Source organism: Anguilla rostrata, chromosome 1, assembly GCF_018555375.3.
Source record: "Anguilla rostrata isolate EN2019 chromosome 1, ASM1855537v3, whole genome shotgun sequence".
Lineage (NCBI taxonomy): Eukaryota > Metazoa > Chordata > Actinopteri > Anguilliformes > Anguillidae > Anguilla > Anguilla rostrata.
Genome location: NC_057933.1, coordinates 85775420 through 85794548, shown reverse-complemented (window position 1 = coordinate 85794548; position 19129 = coordinate 85775420). Strand labels below are relative to the sequence as shown.

The 19129-nt window shown below is 43.9% G+C and overlaps 1 protein-coding gene across 1 annotated transcript; it reads right to left on the bottom strand.

Moving 5' to 3' along the window:
- Positions 1-14318: 14318 nt before the first annotated feature.
- LOC135238961 (transmembrane protein 18-like) lies at positions 14319-17699 on the bottom strand. Its single transcript, XM_064307192.1, has 5 exons — positions 17468-17699; positions 17047-17164; positions 16737-16791; positions 15897-15990; positions 14319-15794 (listed from the first exon to the last, which is right to left on the bottom strand). Exons 1-5 carry the CDS (start codon positions 17555-17557, stop codon positions 15699-15701), a joined length of 453 nt encoding a protein of 150 aa, XP_064163262.1. The 5' UTR covers positions 17558-17699; the 3' UTR covers positions 14319-15698.
- Positions 17700-19129: the final 1430 nt, after the last annotated feature.

Below are 19129 nucleotides of genomic sequence, written 5' to 3'. Positions count from 1 at the left end.
GACCCAACCCCTCAAAACACTCAACCGTACACTGATTTAACCAGCTACAGTCTCCACTATACACTGAAATTAACCAGCTACAGTCTCCACTGTACACTAATTTAACCAGCTACATTCTCTTCTGTACACTGATTTAACCAGCTACAGTCTCAACTGTACACTGATTTAACCAGCTACAGTCTCAACTGTACACTAATTTAACCAGCTACATTCTCTTCTGTACACTGATTTAACCAGCTACAGTCTCAACTGTACACTGATTTAACCAGCTACAGTCTCAACTGTACACTAATTTAACCAGCTACATTCTCTTCTGTACACTGATTTAACCAGCTACAGTCTCAACTGTACACTGATTTAACCAGCTACAGTCTCAACTGTACACTGATTTAACCAGCTACAGTCTCAACTGTACACTGATTTAACCAGCTACAGTCTCAACTGTACACTGATTTAACCAGCTACAGTCTCAACTGTACACTGATTTAACCAGCTACAGTCTCAACTGTACACTAATTTAACCAGCTACAGTGTCTTCTGTACACTGATTTAACCAGCTACAGTCTCCACTGTACACTGAAATTAACCAGCTACAGTCTCAACTGTACACTAATTTAACCAGCTACATTCTCTTCTGTACACTGATTTAACCAGCTACAGTCTCAACTGTACACTGAAATTAACCAGCTACAGTCTCCACTGTACACTGAAATTAACCAGCTACAGTCTCCACTGTACACTGCAATTAATCATTGTTAAATTTCTCCTTTGAGCCTTAGCTCACTTTTCGAAGCACATTATAGCCTTTGCAAATGTGCAGGGAAGACTGTGAAAGCATACAATTGCATAATGCAACCGATTTAAGGTGACCGGCAATTTCGAATGGGGAGCTGCAAATGGGGAGCCAGCTTCAGCCTGGGGCAGGTTCATGCTGCAGATGCTGCACTTCTGAGTGCGGTGAGCTCAGTACTTCAGCGTGGGGCAGGTTCATGCTGCAGATGCTGCACTTCTGAGTGCGGTGAGCTCAGTACTTCAGCGTGGGGCAGGTTCATGCTGCAGATGCTGCACTTCTGAGTGCGGTGAGCTCAGTACTTCAGCGTGGGGCAGGTTCTACAGATGCTGTGCTTCTGAGCTGCAGTGAGGTGCAGTAAGGGGTTGAAATGAATGCCGATAATTGCTAATATTTCCTAGCGCATATGGCCTCAGGGAGGCTGCTCGTCCAAGGGGATTAGTGAATCTAACCCTAACACAGGAAGTTCAATTAAGGGTCATTGTCCAATGAAAATATGGAATATTAATAATAGTGTGTGAGTCAGAGAAATTGAAAAAACAAACAGAGCTTGTCGTGTAAACGGCAGCACTACAGGGCTGCTGATCTGGGCTGCAGAACAGGGGTGGTGAATGGGAGCTGAGCATTTTGTGCTGTGTGTCTGTGCTGCATGTCTGTGCTGCATGTTTGTGATGGATGCCTGTGCGGCGTGTCTGTTTTGCATGTCTGTGATGGATGTCTGTGCTGCATGTCTGTGATGAATGTCTGTGCTGTGTCTCTGTGCTGCATGTCTGTGCTGCATGTTTGTGATGGATGCCTGTGCGGCGTGTCTGTGCTGCATGTCTGTGCTGTGTGTCTGTGCTGCATGTCTGTGATGAATGTCTGTGCTGTGTGTCTCTGCTGTATGTTTGTGATGGATGTCTGTGCTGCATGTCTGTGCTGCATGTCTGTGCTGCGTTTCTCTGCTGTATGTTTGTGATGGATATCTGTGCTGTGTGTCTGTGCTGCATGTCTGTGCTGTGTGTCTATGCTGCATGTCTGTGCTGCATGTCTGTGATGGATGTCTGTGCTGTGTGACTGTGCTGCGTCTGCTGCATGTCTGTGTGCACAAACTGAACACATTTAATAAACGTATAACAGTAAACCAGGCCAGAGTGCTGAAATGTAATGTAATAATGATTTAAGGTTTACATGTATGATTTAAAAATTGAGAAATACTAATGCTTAATGATTTAGACTTCATGTGTTAGATGAGACATACTGTATAGCTGTAGATATCATGTGATATACAGTAGGCCTATGGCTGTGTAGATATTGTCTGATATACAACATACACTCTATGTAGATGTCTTGCAATGTACATGATATCTGTAACAATTGTGCAATAAACAGGATAACCTATTCTGTCTTTCTTACCTTCTCTTGCAGTTTTTTTTGCCTTCTCTCGTATCCATTGCAATGATCAACATAAATTGGTTAGCAAACCCTAGTACTAACTGGAAAAGAAACATTCTGTGTTCTTACACCCTAACACAAAATACAGAGATGTACAGCATGTGTCTTACAGTGGAAAATGGATATATAGGGGTCGTGAACACAATCAGGCCTACAGACGCCTGCTTGATTTGCATAGATGGAGGTATGTAAACATCAACACTGCGGTTTGTGCACACTACAGCAGCGCTGACATTCAGGCATAAACATGAAGAAGACAGAACTGTTAAAATAAGATGCTGCAGATTAGAAGCTCTGGTAAGTGGGGTGAGTGGAATCGGGGCTTTCCCACATACATGACAGTCTAAAGGACCTCCAAAATCTTCCACTCTGACTGTAAAACTTCTTCAGTCCCTCTGGCACTGACCCCCACAACAGTTCAAGGGGTTTAACTTGCAAAACCATGTTATCTTCAACATCTTAATTCAGATTCTCCCAAATTAAGCCATTCACAAAAGTATACTCTGCTACAATTTAAATAACAATTGGATTTCATCCTGAATCATACCCAATCAGTCCTTTCACAAATTCACCACATTCAAACAGGGTGTGGGGTTCAGTGCCCCTTCATCAGGGTGTGGGGTTCAGTGCCTCTCTGTCAGGGTGTGCGGTTCAGTGCCTCTCTATCAGGGTGTGGGGTTTAATGCCTCTCTATCAGGGTGTGGGGTTCAGTGCCTCTCTATCAGGGTGTGCGGTTTAGTGCCTCTCTATCAGGGTGTGGGGTTCAGTGCCTCTCTATCAGGGTGTGGGGATTAGTGCTCCTCCATCAGGGTGTGGGGATTAGTGCCCCTTCATCAGGGTGTGGAGTTCAGTGCCCCTTCATCAGGGTGTGGGGTTCAGTGCCCCTTCATCAGGGTGTGGGGTTCAGTGCCCCTTCATCAGGGTGTGGAGTTCAGTGCCCCTTCATCAGGGTGTGGGGTTCAGTGCCTCTCTATCAGGGTGTGGGGATTAGTGCTCCTCCATCAGGGTGTGGGGATTAGTGCCCCTTCATCAGGGTGTGGAGTTCAATGCCCCTTCATCAGGGTGTGGGGTTCAGTGCCCCTTCATCAGGGTGTGGGGTTCAGTGCCCCTTCATCAGGGTGTGGGGTTCAGTGCCTCTCTATCAGTGTGTGGGGTTTAGTGCCCCTCTATCAGGGTGTGGGGATTAGTGCCTCTCTATCAGGGTGTGGAGTTCAGTGCTCCTCCATCAGGGTGTGGGGTTTAGTGCCACTCTATCAGGGTGTGGGGATTAGTGCCTCTCTATCAGGGTGTGGGGATTAGTGCCCCTCTATCAGGATGTGAGGTTGTGTCCCTTGTGGAGGCTGTAGTACTAAATGCGTTGCAATTTCTTATCAATGGAATGCAGTAGTTAAAATCTCATTCCAGGAGCTAGTAAAACATTAATCTCCTCTGACAGAAAATTGCTGTTCAGTTTCAAAAATGAAGTCTGTGTGCACAGCATGAAGCCAAATGCAAAATGTCTTTTTCATTTCTCTGCCTTGACAATCAGTATACTTTGTATTGAGAAAAAGAGAATAACTTATTTACATTAAATATGTCCAAAACCAAAAAAATCTGACATATCTTTGAAATCTGCTCATAATAAGAACTGTTAAGCAGAGAATGCAAATTCCCTCCAGGAAGTTTAATTAAATCTTCAGTTTTTTGCTTTGATTTCAATGGGAGGCTCCAGTGTTTGCATTCACAGCAGAGACTTGTGCAGAATATGGTTCCTGTTGGCTGTTTCACTGCTAGACTCTTGAGCTCATCCTCACTCTGGAACAGCCTTAACAGATACTGGACCATAGGGCCCATCCACACACTGGAATAGAGCCTTAACAGATAACAGACCATGAGGCCCATCCACACACTGGAATAGAGCCTTAACAGATACCAGACCATGGGACCCATCCACACACTGGAATAGAGCCTTAACAGATAACAGACCATGGGGCCCATCCACACACTAGAATAGAGCCTTAACAGATAACAGACCATGGGGCCCATCCAGAACACTAGAATAGAGCCTTAACAGATAACAGACCATGGGGCCCATTCAAACACTAGAATAGAGCCTTAACAGATACCAGACTGTGGGGCCCATCCACACACTGGAATAGAGCCTTAACAGATAACAGACCACGGGGCCCATCCACACACTGGAACAGAGCCTTAACAGATACCAGACTGTGGGGCCCATCCACACACTGGAACAGAGCCTTAACAGATAACAGACCATGGGGCCCATCCACACACTAGAACAGAGCCTTAACAGATAACAGACCACAGGGCCCATCCACACACTGGAACAGAGCCTTAACAGATACCAGACTGTGGGGCCCATCCACACACTGGAACAGCGCCTTAACAGATACCAGACCGTGGGGCCCATCCACACACTGGAACAGAGCCTTAACAGATACTGGACCATGGGGCCTATCCTCACACTGGAACAGAACCTTAACACATACCAGATCACTGGGCCCACCACATATTGCAACAGAGCCTTAACAGATACCAGACCATGGGGCCCAACCTCACTCTGGAACAGAGCCTTAACAGATACCAGACCATGGGGCCCATCCATACACTGGAACACCTGTCCAAGCGCTCTCCTGTCTCCTGTCCAGTGGCAAGAGGACCTGCTTTACAGCAACAGACCTGCTCTATAGCAACAGGACCTGCTCTACAGTGACAGACCTGCTCTATAGCAACAGACCTGCTCTATAGCAACAGACTTGCTCTACAGTGACAGACCTGCTCTACAGTAACAGCCCTGCTCTATAGCAACAGACCTGCTCTATAGCAACAGTCCTGCTTTATAGCAACACACCTGCTCTATAGCAACAGACCTGCTCTACAGTTACAGACCTGTTCTACAGAGACAGACCTGCTCTACAGTAACAGACCTGCTCTATAGCAACAGACTTGCTCTACAGTAACAGACCTGCTCTACAGTTACAGACCTGCTCTACAGAGACAGACCTGCTCTACAGTTACAGACCTGCTCTACAGAGACAGACCTGCTCTACAGTAACAGACCTGCTCTACAGAGACAGACCTGCTCTACAGTTACAGACCTGCTCTACAGTAACAGGACCTGCTCTACAGTTACAGACCTGATCTACAGTTACAGACCTGCTCTACAGTGACAGACCTGCTCTGCAGTGTTAGACCTGCTCTACAATGACAGAGCCTCAGTGACAGATCTTTTCGACAGTAACAGGATCTGCCCTACAGTGACAGGTCTTCTCTTGGCCTAAGCTATAAATGACTCCCTAAGACACCCCAGCCTCAGTGCAGTTTCACTGTAAAAAGCATTTTTGTGTTTTGTGAAAACTGCTGTGCAACTAAAATTATTACTGACCTCCCTAGCCCCTCCCCCCACCCACCACACCTGCCACACACCCCCACCCATCCTTCAGTCTTATCTGACCCTTCATACCACTACGCTGTAGTTCATTATTTTACACACACTCACACACACACACACCCCCACCCATTCTTCAGTCTTATCTGACCCTTCATACCACTACGCTGTAATGGTATGAAGGGTTATTATTATTATTTTTATAGATGCTGCCAGATGCAAAGGTAAGCATTCCAGGTGTAATACAACTGGTCAGATGCATTTCAGGTTTAGTACAAATGGTCAGATGCATTTCAGGTTTAGTACAAATGGTCAGATGCATTTCAGGTTTAGTACAACTGGTCAGATGCATTTCAGGTTTAGTACAACTGGTCAGATGCATTTCAGGTTTAGTACAACTGGTCAGATGCATTTCAGGTTTAGTACAACTGGTCAGATGCATTTCAGGTTTAGTACAAATGGTCTGACGCATTTCAGGTTTAGTACAAAGGGTCTGACGCGTTTCAGGTTTAGTACAAATGGTCTGATGCGTTTCAGGTTTAGTAGCAGGATCAAAGGAACTACAGAACCTCTTCACTGGGCAGCCTGGGTTTCTGCACATAATCAGAACTGCAGAAAAGCCTCACAGGAAAATGACAGAGATCACAGTGAACTGGTCACTCAGGTGAAGCTCATGCTCAAAGTCTTGTTGAAGAATAAATATTGTTAAGAGGACAGAACGGTGAACAGAGGACACAGAGTTAAACTGGAAGGATGTGGTAGCATGCTTCAGAGCAGCAGAAGCTGAAAGAGGAACCTCACTGTGTAATGCCACAGAACTCATGCTTTATATTCCACAGGAAATTACATCACCATAAATCATCTTAAGACTTCCTCCTGAAGGAAAGCTATAACTTCACCTCATTATCATTTAAGGGGTTAGGGGGTAAGGTTAAAGCTGGAACTACACTAGAGCACCCAGTGTTAGAACAGGTAGAGTGTTAGAGCAGGTAGGGTATTAGAGCAGGTAGAGTATGAGAACAGGTAGAGTATTAGAGCAGGTGGAGTATTACAGCAGGTAGAGTGTGAGAGCAGGTAGAGTATTACAGCAGGTAGAGTATTAGAGCAGGTAGAGTGTGAGAGCAGGTAGGGTATTCGAGCAGGTAGAGTATGAGAACAGGTAGAGTATTAGAGCAGGTGGAGTATTACAGCAGGTAGAGTGTGAGAGCAGGTAGAGTATTACAGCAGGTAGAGTATTACAGCAGGTAGAGTATTAGAGCAGGTAGAGTGTGAGAGCAGGTAGAGTGTGAGAGCAGGTAGAGTATTAGAGCAGGTAGAGTGTGAGAGCAGGTAGAGTATTACAGCAGGTAGAGTGTGAGAGCAGGTAGAGTATTAGAGCATGTAGAGTATGAGTGCAGGTAGAGTATTACAGCAGGTAGAGTATTAGAGCAGGTTGAGTATTAGAGCAGGTAGAGTGTGAGAGCTCCTGTAAAAATCTACAGACATCAGGATTGATGCCTTTTTTCTACCCATTTTTAAACATCTGTCTTTCCAAATCTATTCTAATTATGATCTTGGGAGGGAATATACCGAATATACTTAAATTAAAAGCTGCTCTAACTGCTGAGGCTAGGAAATAGCAGTTAGAGCTAGCACACCAGTCTGTGTTTGGTTGGACAGCAGTACAGCTAAACTGCTATTGTAGTCAGTCTTATCTTTCCCAAAGTTACAACACAGCTACTCTGTAGCACTCTGCTCTAAAATGTGACACATCACATGTGGTCACTTGACTTCTGACCAAAATCCCAGTGGAAATATTTTTCTGATTGACTTCTAAATAAAAAGTACTGAATGTGTTACACTTGCCTCACCAGGGCTTGTGCTGATTGGCTCCAGGGGACTTGTAGAGCAGGAATAAGCTCAAACTGAGCATGCTCATTACAGAGAAGTAATGCTGCCACAAGACACTCAACAGTGATGAACATGACCGTTTTAATATGCTTTGTACATTACTCTTTTCTCAAAGTTTCCATAATGCAGGATTTCCTGTCACAATTTAGATTACTCTTCTGCAGTGGTGCTGAAAGAGAGGCATGCTACAGGTAGGACTGTGAGCCAGGTGTGACCACAAACTGGGGTATCAGTGCTCCAGGTGTGATCACAGACTGGGGTATCAGTGCTCCAGGTGTGATCACAGACTGGAGTTTCAGTGCTCCAGGTGTGATCACAGACTGGGGTATCAGTGGTCCAGGTGTGACCACAGACTGGGGTTTCAGTGCTCCAGGTGTGACCACAGACTGGGGTATCAGTGCTCCAGGTGTGATCACAGACTGGGGTATCAGTGCTCCAGGTGTGATCACTGACTGGGGTATCAGTGCTTTAGGTGTGAACACAGACTGGAGTTTCAGTGCTCCAGGCGTGATCACAGACTGGGGTATCAGTGCTCCAGGTGTGACCACAGACTGAGGTTTCAGTGCTCCAGGTTTGACAACGGACTAGGGTATCAGTGCTCCCGGTGTAATCACAGACTGGGGTATCAGTGCTCCAGGTGTGACCACAGACTGGGGTTTCAGTGCTCAAGGTGTGACAACAGACTGGAGTTTCAGTGCTCCAGGTGTGACCACAGACTGGGGTATCAGTGCTCCAGGTGTGATCACAGACTGGAGTTTCAGTGCTCCAGGTGTGACCACAGACTGGGGTTTCAGTGCTCCAGGTGTGACCACAGACTGGAGTATCAGTGCTCCTGGTGTGATCACAGACTGGAGTTTCAGTGCTCCAGGTTTGATTACAGACTGGGGTATCAGTGCTCCAGGTGTGACCACAGACTGGGGTATCAGTGCTCCAGATGTGACCACAGACTGGAGTTTCAGTGCTCCAGGTTCAAATTGCAGGAGTATCTGTGAGGTACAGACAGCAGGAGTCTGTCTGTGAGGTACAGACTGCAGGAGTGTCTGTCAGGTACAGACTGCAGGAGTGTGTCTGTGAGATACAGACTGCAGGAGTGTGTCTGTGAGGTACAGACTGCAGGAGTGTGTCTGTGAGGTACAGACCGCAGGAGTGTGTCTGTGTGATACAGACCGCAGGAGTGTGTCTGTGAGGTACAGACCGCAGGAGTGTGTCTGTGAGATACAGACCGCAGGAGTGTGTCTGTGAGATACAGACCGCAGGAGTGTGTCTGTGAGGTACAGACCACAGGAGTGTGTTTGTGAGGTACAGACTGCAGGAGTGTGTCTGTGAGATACAGACTGCAGGAGTGTGTCTGTGAGGTACAGACCGCACGAGTGTGTCTGTGAGGTACAGAGCGCAGGAGTGTGTCTGTGAGGTACAGAGCACAGGAGTGTGTCTGTGAGGTACAGACCACAGGAGTGTGTCTGTGAGGTACAGACTGCAGGAGTGTGTCTGTGAGGTACCGACCACAGGAGTGTCTGTGAGCACTGGTTTTCTGGTCTTTTGCTGGAAGAGGAGGTGTTCTGGGGACACGGGCTTGCTGCCTCCCAGCAGGCCGGGACAGACCATCGTGTGGAAGTCTGAAGGAAAAGGGTGTAGATTCCTTGCATTTCCACTGTCAGCCAGCCCTCTTTGTGGTTGAGTTGTCTAACAGGATAGGAGGAATTAGCAGCCTGTAGCCAGCTTGTCTGTGCTGTTGTAATCCTGGCTGTAAAGCTGATTACCCTCCTGAACAAGATGGCCACACAGCTCCACGATCACTCAAGGGCTTTCACACTGTACCCACAGAAACATGCTCACCACATTTACAGAAAACAAAATCAGTTATTAATATGTCATCACCAATTAATGTGAGAGATCAACTAAAGTCTGTGACCATGCATCTTGCTAGAAGTTCTCAAAAAATGTACAGCTTTTTTAACTAAAATTTAATAATAGGTACAGTGTGTTTCACACAGAACTGAATCCATGAGCAAACAAACAGCAGGATAGCTGGATCAACACAAAGCAATAAGCAGACAATTCCACAAATAAACGAGCAGAAAACTGGGTAAATACAGGATTCTCACTATAATGAGAAAATAAAGAACACACAGACTGCAGGACTCCTCCGTTTATCAATGAGAGAAACAGCAATGACAGCTGCAGAGGGCCCGAGCACAAGCACAACATGGCCACAGGAGACAGGAACGTTTCTGTAGCATGCGCTAACATGCATGCGTGTTGTTCTGTAGCATGCATCCGTGTTGTTCTGTAGCATGCGCTAACATGCATGCGTGTTGTTCTGTAGCATGCGCTAACATGCATGCGTGTTGTTCTGTAGCATGTGCTAACATGCATGCGTGTTGTTCTGTAGCATGCGCTAACATGCATGCGTGTTGTTCTGTAGCATGTGCTAACATGCATGCGTGTTGTTCTGTAGCATGCGCTAACATGCATGCATGTTGTTCTGTAGCATGCGCTAACATGCATGCGTGTTGTTCTGTAGCATGCTAACATGCATGTGTGTGTTATTCTGTAGCACACGCTAACATGCGAGTTGTTCTGTAACATGCTAACATGCATGCATGTGCTATTCTGTAGCATGCCCTAACATGCATGTGTTGTTCTGTAACATGCATGCGTGTTGTTCTGTAACACACACTAACATGCATGTGTGAATTTTACTGTAGCACATGATAACACGCATGTGTGTTCTGTACGCTGTATATTTCACTCTAAATCTCCCCCCCCACCCCCTTTTCATGACACTTGTTACATGTTGCCCCATCCCAGCACTTTTTGGTAATTTGTATTTGTCCTAATACTGTAGCTTATTCTTCTGCCTAGTTGGCTTTGCAGAGGTTAGGTCTGAATAGTGTTCACTGTGTGAACTAAACTGTGTTCTTGGCTAGAAATAGCTGTACAAAATAAGTATTGTACCTTACTGAACCTGTGCTTAGCAGTTGTCTATGACCATGAAATGCACTTTTTGTACGTCGCTTTGGATAAAAGCGTCTGCCAAATAAATGTAATGTAATGTAATGTGTGTTCTGTAAGACATGCTAACATGCTTGTGTAATTTTTCAATAAAATGTGTGAACAAGCTTTTGTGTGATTTTCTGTAAGACATGCCCCCATACATGTTTCTCCTGCTAACATGCATCTGTGTCTTTCAGCACAGAATACTGCATGGACTATGCATGAGAAACAGTGGTTCATGTTTTTGTTGTTCTTCATAAAGTGTATTATGTGTCTTGCATATGCCCATACACATGTATGTTTGCACATCAAAGAAGAAAATGCACATGCATGCTAGCATGTCTTACAGGAAGAAAACACATACATGCTAGCATGTTTTACAGGAAGGACACACATGCATGCTAGCATGTTTTACAGGAAGGACACACATGCATGCTAGCATGTTTTACAGGAAGGACACACATGCATGCTAGCATGTTTTACAGAGGTAATTATCCCGTTGGTGCCTACATAGCCAACATTCAGCTGGGCCCCATATCTGAATGGTTCCTGCAGAAGGAAACCTCCAGGTGCTGCCCAATATGATCACCCATCTGTCACCGCAAACAGCTGCAAACACAAAAGCCATCATTGATACTCTCCATGTGGCCCGTTTACTCAGTAAAACTTTCAGCTTCACATGACTCCTTATTTTGAAAATCTCAGCTCCTGACCGAGTTCTATGTCCCAATACTGCCTGCCATGTGACTCACAAGAATTTGCCTGTTTCTACATGTTGCCATTGAGTCATCATAACATTTTACAGAAAAAACCAAATACACTATCAGAATAACTAAAGCAGACAATCCTCATTTCAGTGAGGATTCCTCCCTGGGATCAGAATGTTTCCTTTCAGGCAGCCAAACAGAAGTGTGATGTTTGTGATCTAATTTTTGTATAAATTATATTATGTTAATTTTTCCATTGTTGTTCTTCTCCAAATTTGGAATCACTTGTGCATCTTATAGTAGTTGTCATAATTTGTTTGTAATTCTGTTTATGTATGTGAGTAAGGTTTAGGGTGAATGTGTGCGTGTGTGTGGGAATAAAGGCTAGTGTATGTGCGTGTGTGTGTGAGAGAGAGAGACAGATAGAGAGAGACTGTGAGTAAGGTTTGTGTGTGTGTATGTGTGCGTGTGTGTGTGTGTGTGTGTGTGAGGGAATGTGAGTAAGGGTTAATGTGAAAATGTGTGTGTGATATTACAAGTCTGAGGACAGGTCCAACCACTCATCAGCTACAAGAATTGAAATGCCAGATTAGAATTCACCAGAAAATACAAAGAGTTCTGGAACAAAGTTTTAAGGACAGATGAGACCAAAGTACCACCTTTAGCCATATATGGCTGCTTCTGGAACAGGTTCGCTCGTCTTTATTAATGCCGCAATGGAGGCTGGCAACAGCAGGATGCATATGGAAGTGTACAGACAGATTCTGTTTGGCTATGTACAAAGAAATTCCTCCAAACTCATCAGCAGGCACTTAATCCTGTAGAAAAACAATGGCATCAAATGCTCTGCCTGTGCAACCAAAAATGCATCAATGGGGAAAAAGTGGAAAGTTTTCGACTGGTCTCCTGATTTAAATCCAATAGTGCATGCATCTCACTTTCTGAAAAGAAAACCAAAGACAGAAACCCCCTGAAAGTAAGAAAAAGACTGAAAGCAGCAGTAGCGAAGGCCTAGAAATGCATTTCCAAAGAAGATACCAAATGTTTTCTGATGTCAACGGGTTGTAGACTTAAAGCAGTTATTGCATTGAAGGGCTATGCAACCAAATATTAGACTTTACTGCTTTGATCTACTCTCCCACAACTCCTTTAACAGCTCATCCACTGCAACTTTCAGGAGAAACTTCTCCACTCTCTCACACTCCTCCCTCACCTCCACTGCTCCCTCTACACTTCCTCCTCCTGCTTCTTTCTCTAACTGGCCTGTTGACCTTGCTACCTCCATCTTCAACACATGCCTCTCTCAGTCCCTTCACTCACTTTGTCCTCTTGTCTCCAAACCAGCACGATCATCACCCCCCTGCCCATGGCTGACTGAGTCACTACGCTCCAGCAGAACCTTGCTGCAGGCTGCAGAGAGGAAATGGAGGAAATCCAGATCCTGACGTCATAGCACACCTTGCTGGCAGACTTCAAATCTGCCCTCACATTGGCTAAGACCTCATTCTTCCAGTCTAAGGTAAGTGCATGTATCTCTAACCCACGCAAACGGTTCGCCTCTGTCTCTTCCCTCCTCATTGCCCCATCTCCCTTTCCTCTTTCTGCAGATGACTGTTTGGCCTACTTTGAACGCCTTCACCCAACCAGTGATGCCCCCTACTCCCCAGGACAAACCCACGGCTACACCTCCTTCAAGATGTTGGAGGACATGACCACTCATCAGGCAACCACCTGTCCGCTAGACCCCATCCCATCTACAATCCTCCAGTCTATGTCCAATGAGCTCCTTCCTTACCTGTCCTCCATCATTAATGCCTCCCTTGCCTGTGGCTATGTTACCTCTGACTTGGCTCGTTTTACCCCAATCCTTAATAAACCTACCTCAGACCCTTCTGATGTCAAGAACTATCAACCTGTATCACTCCTAACTTTTCTGTCCAAAACCCTTGAATGAGAAGCGCTAAATCAATTATGTTTTCTCTATCCGAACAACCTGCTTGACCCTCGCCAGTCTGGCTTTTGATGCAAGAGCCTCATCCCTCTCCTCTGTCCTGATTCTCCTAGACTTGTCTGCAGCATCGACACAGCCAACCACTAACTCTTCTCCATTTTGGCTGAGATGGGCACTTCTGGGTCTGTACTCTCTTGGTTTGCTTCTTATCTTGCAAATAGATCCCAGCGTGGGTGCACACAACTGATTCTACTAATCAACCACTAGAGTCTTTGCTAAGCATCTTGATTAGTCTGGTGTGTGCACCCGTACTAGCCCTTTCTGGATAAGACTGGGGACCCCAGCTCTAAAACATGAAAAGTACCTAATTAAGAAAAATTAACAGCTTGTTAAAATTCTGGGATTGCAGTTGAGGTTGGAACGAAAACCAGCATACAAAGTGGTCCCCCAGGATCGAGTTTGAGAACCACTGCTGTACATCAGGAGGATTTGACTATAACTAACCATGTAATCCACCCAGCTACTGATCCAGGCTATGGTAATCTCCCCTCTAAAGAACTGCAACTCCCTCCTTGCAACCCTGCTGGCCTATGCCATACAGCCTGATCCTAGCCTACACTATGGCCAACAGCCCTGCTGCAGGACAGCCCCCGCCTACTTACAGGACAGGATTCAACCCTACACACCAGCTAGACCACCAATCCGCTCTGCTGCACGCCAGCTCGACCAATCCGCTCTGCTACACACCAGCTAGACCACCAATCCGCTCTGCTACACGCCAGCTCGACCAATCCGCTCTGCTGCAGCAGGGCGACTTGCACTCCCTGCCAACCAGGTGAAAGGCTCTCGCTCGTCCCGACCACAGAGCTTCTCCACCGTAGCTCCTTACACAATATTTACAATCCTAATCTATAATCCAACTGTGTGGTTCTCAACCTTGAGCCCCCAATTTCCTCCGTGTCCAGTAAAATATTCCAGGGCTCCCCGACATAAGACTTGACATTTTCACTGCAATGATGACTTATTTCAGAAACGGGTGTGACTCTGGGTAATGGCAGCACGTGCACTGGGAAGTGTATTATAGTCTGCTATTATGTGATTTATTGCTAAAAGATAACATGCTCTAACAGGAATACTGTTATAAATGCCCTGGTGACCAGCTTTGCAGTTAAAAATGCCCTGGTGAACATGTTTATTGTTACAAATGCCATGGTGAACAGGTTTGCCATTATAAATGTCCAGGTGAACAGACTGCTCTGTGTATGAAAAGGCACCTGCTAAACAAACACACTTAATATGTTATATGTCATATTATAGGTGCTCCGCTGTTCACATGAACTACATTTGCTTTTCCTCCTACAAGGTTTGGAAAGTCCCATCAGCATATGGGAGAGTTCTCTGTGTCAGGCTACCTGCTACGCAAGCAACTTCAGACACAGCAAGACATGGAGACTCACTCCAATAATCAAACACAACAGCACCACCATGTGGCCAAAGGAATTAATACTGAAAATGAAAGATTTTATATATTACATTACATTACATTACAGGCATTTAGCAGACGCTCTTATCCAGAGCGACTTACACAACTTTTTACATAGCACTTTACATTGTATCCATTTATACAGCTGGATATATACTGAAGCAATGCAGGTTAAGTACCTTGCTCAAGGGTACAACGGCAGTGTCCTTACTCTGGAATCGAACCTGCGACCTTTCGGTTACAAGCGCAGTTCCTTACCCACTGTGCCACACTCCGTCACACTCCGTATATAATACAAACATGCGCAAACACACACCTGTACAAAATTACATGTTTGTTTTAGTAAAGGACAATACTTGATTTAAAAGAATCTTTACAGATACCTGCATCCTGATAGAGAAATAGAGAAACTACATACCTCTTGGTAAAAAGGTTGTAACAGACAACTGACAATTTGTGCATTTGGCATTTCAGAAAAAGAAACACATAATCAAGACAGTACCAACACATTAAGATTAGACTTTCATGTAAACACAAAAAAAGCAGTCATCTTTGCTGAGGAACACAAATCACAATTATGAGTGACTCCGTCCATTAAAGGACAGGTCCAAATCTCACCTTTCAAGTATATTAATGTTTCAAGCAAACACAAGCTGTGCACATTGTTTCTATGCAGTTATCCACCGTGACCCTTACCATTCATACCGGCAGGGTCTGAAAGTACGAGGCTAGTGCTGCATCCATGTAGTGTTGGAAATGTTACTGATATACAGGCGTGTCATTCTGGGAATGTTACTGATATACATGCATGTAATGCTGGGACTGTTACTGATATACATGCATGTAATGCTGGGACTGTTACTGATATTCTGGTGTGTAATGCTGGGACTGTTACTGATATTCTGGTGTGTAATGCTGGGACTGTTACTGATATTCTGGTGTGTAATGCTGGGACTGTTACTGATATTCTGGTGTGTAATGCTGGGACTGTTACTGGTATTCTGGTGTGTAATTCTGGGACTGTTACTGATATACAGGCGTGTGAAACTGTTTGATCTTCATTCTGTTTTTCTCTTTGTCCTTGCTGCCTTCCGTTTTACTTGCAGAGATTTCAACTCAGTCATTGTCGCAAACGTCCTATAAACCCAGACCATCTGCAATACAACACATTCAGCCAATCAGCTGCTTGCATTCCGAACTACAACACAGTACGTTCAACCAATCTGCTGCAAGTGGTTACACAGCAAAGCACTTACCACAATAATAACAGTGTTGCACAGCAGAGGAGCAGAGAACACCAGCGAGATGAACATTCCTTTGGAATCAAAGTACTGATATTTGGAGAACAATCTGTGGAAAAACACTCACAGTAAAGATGCCAATCCTAACTAAACTCAGTTATTAATATAAAATACTGTTAAAAGTCATATTTTTTGTTTGTTTGCTTAACATATACTATTTTGGTCATATTTAATGTGGATACTCAGAGCTAAGTATGAAGTAGAAACCGATTCCTGCTTATTAACAAAGAATTTAATAAACAGTCTGCAAATGATTACATTGGTAGTAAAATTTTTATTTTTATATTTGACCACCAGGCATTGGTGGAAACAGCACCCCTACCCAACTACACCCTCTTGTACCCTGGGTGAAGCAATCGCCAATTGCACATCGCCCTACAAAGATACTGGCGCAGAATACATTTTTTATATTAGAATCTTCAATTTTGGTTCGGAAGTGGCAAAATTGCGTTAAACTTTAGATACAAACCTTAAAGTTATTGATTCCAAATACTATATTTGAATATGGAAAAAATTACCAATTACACACAATAAAAATAAAATCAGTTACATTTGTGCAACCTACTCACTATCCATTGGTTAAATTCTTTAAATTCAAATCTTCAAAATACATAAAAAATAATACTTAAGTATTATATTTCAGTGTGGTTTCAGAGTGCTGAATAAGTCCTTAAACTACATATGATTTTTAATGTAAAGCAACCTCATATTTGTGGCAGTTGATACATTGATAAACCCATGGCCATATATACAGGGAGACGGCAACATCAGGTGTGAAGTGGAAATCAGACTCACCTCCAGTTCAAAGCAGCAACTTCATTAATGTACTCTGCAGAGTACACCATCCCCACTGAGAAACACACAGCATATGTATACATCAGAGAGAAATGACCCAGGCTGCTTATTAATACTTCACTTTCAATAAGCCCATGTGTTTTGTACTGTATCACTGGAGTACAGGGCAACGCTAACCGAATCCTCTTCAAATGACTACCTGTCTACCATGTTTTATTATGTATTAAATCGCAAGGTAATGGGAACACATCACGATTAGATCATTCTCTTTTAAAAATGCAGCTAGTAGTGGATTAATTAGGAAACTTACCCATAAGAAGGAAGTGACACACCTGCGCCCGATAAAACCGCAACGTCACCAGAGTTACAGCGAAACAGAGCGTGTGGAACAAGCCCAACCCGATCAACCAGGATTCAGACCACTGGATCTACGGGTAATCAGGGTTTCATTCTCACCAACAATAAGTATTTCATTTTATATACGTGGATAATTAAGGTATTACAGCATGAAAAAACAACAATTATATTAACAAACATTATATAAACAAATATATCCCTCTTGTTAATTTGCAAGCGTAATATAACTTGTTCACGGTAAACAACCATACTAGCCTATGAAGCACGAACTAGCAATACAGTTCCTATACAGTCAAGAGTTCACAAAATGAGCAATATGCAAGATACAAAGCGTCGTTTGTGTAAGCAAGCAAGGCAATAAAACAACTTCTTACAGAAAGCAGAAAAGTCCAAACCGACGTGATTTTTATGTTGCTGATTGCATCAGTTGGAATAGCACTAATGTTCTGCGCCTGTTCTGCCATGGTGAAAAAACTGTACAAACTGCCGGAGTACCAGGTAAACACAAGCAAAACCGGCTACGGCTGCACTTATCACGGAACTCCTGTGTAACGCCACCTGTGTCGCGGAATGGATACGTCAGACGCCGACGCCACGACACGTAATGAGCTCGGCCGTGAAGACAGCCCACTGGTTGCATTGTAAAATCTACGAGATATATGGCTATATATATATATATATATATATATATATATATATATATATATATATATAGCCATATATGCGTCTGCCTAATAAATGTGATGTAATGTTTACGTCATTGAGCTCTCTGCGCCATTCACTGTTGTTGGCTAGTGAGAGGTCGATTTATTAATCAATAATTTCATGTTTTCAAGCTTACATTTTTGAAGTACAGGTTTTATAGTTGCAAAATGAGAAATAACATTTAATATTTTTATTTTATACCTACTACATGTTTCCATTTAATTTTTTTTTCTATATACCTACTACATGTTTCCATGTGACTTTGTCCCAAAGCCTTAATAAAATCTGCTCAGCTCTTCTATAAATATGTTCACTGACAGACAGACCACAGTGACCTCATAACCTCCATCTTCACCTCTTGAGGGAAACAAAGATGATCTTAAAAATGACCTTTTTGAGTGGATGGGACATGCTTTAAAAATTGTCAGCTTTTTGCACTGTGTCCAGCTCACCGGCAGTGAGAAACTTCTAACAGTGCATGCCTGACACACAGCTGTTCCTTGTTAGCTTGCTGCATAACAACAAGGGGTGTTTTCTGTTACTTTCTTGGGTAATAGTAATATCAGTAAAACCAATGATTCCTGTTAAACCTGTCGTGCATCTTTACTGGCCTACGCATTTTCACTACACACATCTGCACTACACACCTCTATAAACTCTCTACTTCACTCAGTCCTTCATTTGGTAAATGGTAAATGGTAAATGGACTGCATTTATATAGCGCTTTTATCCAAAGCGCTTTACAATTGATGCCTCTCATTCACCAGAGCAGTTAGGGGTTAGGGGTTAGGTGTCTTGCTCAAGGACACTTCGACATGCCCAGGGCAGGTTGAAACTCTAACCTGCGACTGCCTGACACATCGTTTCCTTGTTATGCTCTTTCATATACCAACAACGCGTGTTTTGCTTTACCATTTTTTGGGTATGAGTCAGTTATCAGTGAACCACATAGATTACTGTTAACTGTGTGCACCCTTTACTGGCCTCTACACAGATTTTATAAACACCTGCATACAGCCTCTAATAAACTTCTGACTTCACTCAGCCTTCATTGCTTAACAAGTAATTATTTAAATGTCAGCCTGTATACAGTTGGCCTCTACACAGAGTAATTATTTGGAGTGATGAGTCAGCCTGTATACAGTTGGCCTCTACACAGAGTAATTATTTAGAGTGATGAGTCAGCCTGTATACAGTTGGCCTCTACACAGAGTAATTATTTAGAGTGATGAGTCAGCCTGTATACAGTTGGCCTCTACACAGAGTAATTATTTAGAGTGATGTCACCCTGTATACAGTTGGCCTTTACACAGAGTAATTCATTATTTAGA